We start from the raw sequence: 4,064 nt of genomic DNA on the forward strand, positions 1-4,064 counted from the left end.
TAGATTAAATGCAGCTTTATTCAATTATTGAACATGGGAGATAACCGTGGGTACACACACACACACACACACACAAGCTTGTACCCAAAGTGTCTCTCTGAACATCAGAATACAGTGGTGCTCATAAGTTTACACACCCATAATAAAGTTGACTAAAAAGAGGAATAAAAAAAAACATCTTTTGGAAATTTATCTTAATGCCTTAATTAAAAAATAAAGGAAAAATCCAACCTTTCAGGACACCAATTTTCTTTGTGAATAAATAATGTAAATAAATAAATGTTCTTTCTTAAAATACAGGGGGTATAAGTATACACCCCCCTATGTTAAAATACAGGGGCATAAGTATACACCCCCTATGTTAAAATACAGGGGGCATAAGTATACACCCCCCTATGTTAAAATACAAGGGGGCATAAGTATACACCCCCCTATGTTAAAATGCAGGGGGCATAAGTATACACCCCCCAATGTTAAAATACAGGGGCATAAGTATACACCCCCCTATGTTAAAATACAGGGGGAATAAGTATACACCCCCTATGTTAAAATACAGGGGGCATAAGTATACACCCCCCTATGTTAAAATACAGGGGCATAAGTATACATCCCCCTATGTTAAAATGCAGGGGCATAAGTATACACCCCCTATGTTAAAATACAGGGGCATAAGTATACACAATACACGCATTAATATCAATTTCCAAAAGATGTTTTTTTATTTCTCTTTTTAGTCAACTTTAGCTTGGGTGTGTAAACTTATGAGCACAACTGTAACTCCTCTTTTATTCAGTGTTACCTTCAAACCACTCCTTATTTGTGAGACACTTCTACTAGATAGACACACTCTGATCTATTCTCAGCTGTGGTATCGGGTTTCCTCAAACTAATCCTTCTGTGGAAGATCCTTAGAATAGATGAAATACCGTTGCTGCTGAAATATTCCACCTATCATTCACGACATTTCCTTTCTCATGCAAACTCCTCCTCCTCTCTGTTGTCATCCAGAAAGAAAACACAGAAAGTCTTCAGGGTATAATGTAAAACCATCCAACTCCAACCCAGCAGGTTTCTCTCTCTCTCTCTCACACACACACACACACACACACACACACACTTCTCCTGCTTTAAGCGTCTATCTGCAGCCTTTCAGGTGTTCTCAAAGAAGTGTGTGTGTGTGTGTGTGTGTGTGTGTGTGTGTGTGTGTGTAGATGACAGATTCAGAAAACTGAAACTAGATAAGCAAGCGAGAGAAACTCTGAGATGTTTAAGGTAAGATAGAACTTGGATCATCCTTGAGGACATTTTTGTAGCTAAAATGCTTAGTATACATGTATAAATATGTAATATTTTGTATAATAAATGTATTATTTATATCAGTGCTTCCCAAAGTGTGGGCCGGGACCCCCTGGCCGGCCGCGGCGGTGTCGCAGGTGGGCCGCAGCCCGAGCTTTAAAACATTCTTCCATGTTGTGGGTTTTCATCCAATAAATTTATCAACAGTAGATTTTGGATGTGTTACATTTTTAACAGTATGTGAGCTTCATTTTAAACTTTAATTTAAAATTCCTCACCTTACGCAAGTAAATGTGACTCATGACTCAGTTACCTGAGAAATAGCTGACATATGAATCAATATTGAAAGTACTCCCTCTTTTTGAGATAAACACACAGACACACACACATACACACACACAGTCTGCAGCCAACTGGAAAATAACATCCTCCAAAACTACCGACAGCCAAGGGAGGCTCTTGTTGAACTTTCTGCAGAATTCTCTGTGTGTTACACAACGTTTCACCACCTCACCGGTTTAAAAAAGACAAAACGGCGAGTCCTGTGCTGTGGGTCGCTGCGGCCGGTACGTGCAGGTAGTTTGACTAATATAATGGGAGTTCATGTTGACAGTATCCTGCCTTGAAGGTATGTCACTGAGAGAAGACAGTTTCAGTTTGCATTTTCCGCCCCAGTTGCATGTTAGTGGAGTTCAACTGAACTTCTGAAACGTTCAAAATACACAGCTGTTGAAATGAAATATCCCCATAAAACATCACATTTGTGTCACTTGTACAGATTATTATTTACAGATTGTACAGTCGTTGTCATTTAAAGTTATATGTGAGTTTTCTGGTCTATCAGTGCTTTTAAAAAGGACAATTACAATGTAATGCATGCGTCCTAAGTCTTAAATCTCAGACTATACTGATAATGCACTATTCGTTCCCTTTCTTCAATTGCTATTACATATTTATTGTAAAATTGTAAAATCTATTGTACTGTTATACTGTGTACTTAACAGTATTTATATTCTAGTCTACCAGTGAATCTCTTCAGAGCTATTGCTTTCAAAAGGACAATTACAATGTAATGCATGCGTCCTAAATCTTAAATCTCAGACTAAACTTGTAAAATCTTTTGTATTGTTATACTTTGTACTTAGCAGTATGTATTTTATATTTCTTACTGTCCTTTCTGGGTTTTTTGTATATTAAAGGTGCCCAGTCACACGTATTCCATGACTTTGTGATAATGTCTGAAGTTCTACCATGGACTCTGTGACTTGGTTACGCAAATGTCCTCGGATTGTGGTTGCACCCGCACTGCTACTACTAATAGTATTAGTCATAGATACTTTATCTTTATTGTTACTAGACTTGCCACTGTGCATCATGCCAACTGCTATTGATATTATGAATCATATTTCTGGGTGTCCTTGCCCCATTTCCGGCATTCAGATACACTTTTTTGCACAAATTTATGGTGGAAAAACTTTTATTTAGCCTATGCGAATAAAAAATATAATGAAAAGTATGTTGTTAAGTGGGTATATGGAAATCCTGGATATTTCTTAGTGTTTATACTGCGTATATCTGCGTATCACGTAGACTACACCACTGCTCTAGTCCTAGACAACTTCTGTTATGATTTGAAGATATGATTCAAATTGAAATGATTTAATTGCCGTTTTTGTTTGGTTTCTTTTACATCAAATTACATGACAATCCATGTATCAGTCGTCAACCTCGCGGTGGCGCTAGAGGGGAAGGTCAGTAGATCACTAGAGTTAGGATCCATCATCTTCACAACTTCTGTTGTTGAGATGGTTTAGCCGCAGTATTTGTACTGGAGCTACATAAACTAAATAAAGGTTACTCACCCATCACAGCTAAGGAAAAGGCAGGAGAAGGGATGTCGAGGCCGGTCTTTGCGTTATGGGCCCTGCACGTGTATTCTCCCTCTTTGCTCCCGAATCTATGTGCACGTATGATTTCCAGAGTCAGGACGGGACCAAAGTGCTCCAGCATCATCCGGTTGTAGAACCAGGCGAAGTTGGCGGGCGGATTGGAGGTGGCGGAGCAGGACAGGTTGAAGTTGGTTTGGGAGCTGATGACGGGACCCAGGCCCGGAGGAGAAGGAGTAATGGTGACCGCTTCGGGTCCGTCTGTGGAGCAGCAAGACGTGAAAAAGGGAAAAAGTTCAACTTTAGTGTAATTTAGATGGTGGTCGGGATTTTCATCTTGTGATTGTCATCATCTTTTCAGCTGAAGGAATCCACACAAAGCTCGACACGACCAAGACAATTGATAACATTTTTGAATATTGCGATAACAATATTACTTACAATTAGCGGTGGAATGTAACTAAGTACATTCACCAAAGTACTGTACTTGTACTTAACTGTACACATTTGAGGTAATTGTACCTTACGTGAGTCTTTTCTTCTCATGCTACATTCTACTTCTATTCTGCTACATTTTAGAGAGAAACATTGTCCTTTATATAGGACTCCACCACATTATTCTGACTAGAAATGTAGTTCATAAAATCTGATGTTTCATTAAAAATTAAACTAGCCAACAATATAAGACATTATAACACTAGACCATTAGACACACAACTGTTTGGATTGTTTCCAGTTTCTAACATGGGAGGATATGTCTGCATTGAGTACTTTTACTTTGGATACCCTAAGCACATTTTCCACATGATACTCAGATATTTTTTTATTTTTTAAGGTGCATGACAGTGACTAATATTTCAATGTAGAGTTACATCGTCATCA

At 38.5% G+C, this 4,064-nt stretch overlaps 1 protein-coding gene across 1 annotated transcript in view; it reads right to left on the reverse strand.

The window, feature by feature from the left end:
- si:ch211-264f5.6 (carcinoembryonic antigen-related cell adhesion molecule 1) overlaps window positions 1-4,064 on the reverse strand; it is a 34,829-nt gene that overhangs the window by 16,475 nt on the left and 14,290 nt on the right. The window contains exon 5 of the mRNA XM_032519839.1: window positions 3,159-3,443. Coding sequence (XP_032375730.1) covers window positions 3,159-3,443 — 285 coding nt within the window. The remainder of the gene's footprint in view (window positions 1-3,158; window positions 3,444-4,064) is intronic.

The sequence above is a fragment of the Etheostoma spectabile genome, chromosome 7, assembly GCF_008692095.1.
Source record: "Etheostoma spectabile isolate EspeVRDwgs_2016 chromosome 7, UIUC_Espe_1.0, whole genome shotgun sequence".
In the NCBI taxonomy this organism is placed as follows: domain Eukaryota; kingdom Metazoa; phylum Chordata; class Actinopteri; order Perciformes; family Percidae; genus Etheostoma; species Etheostoma spectabile.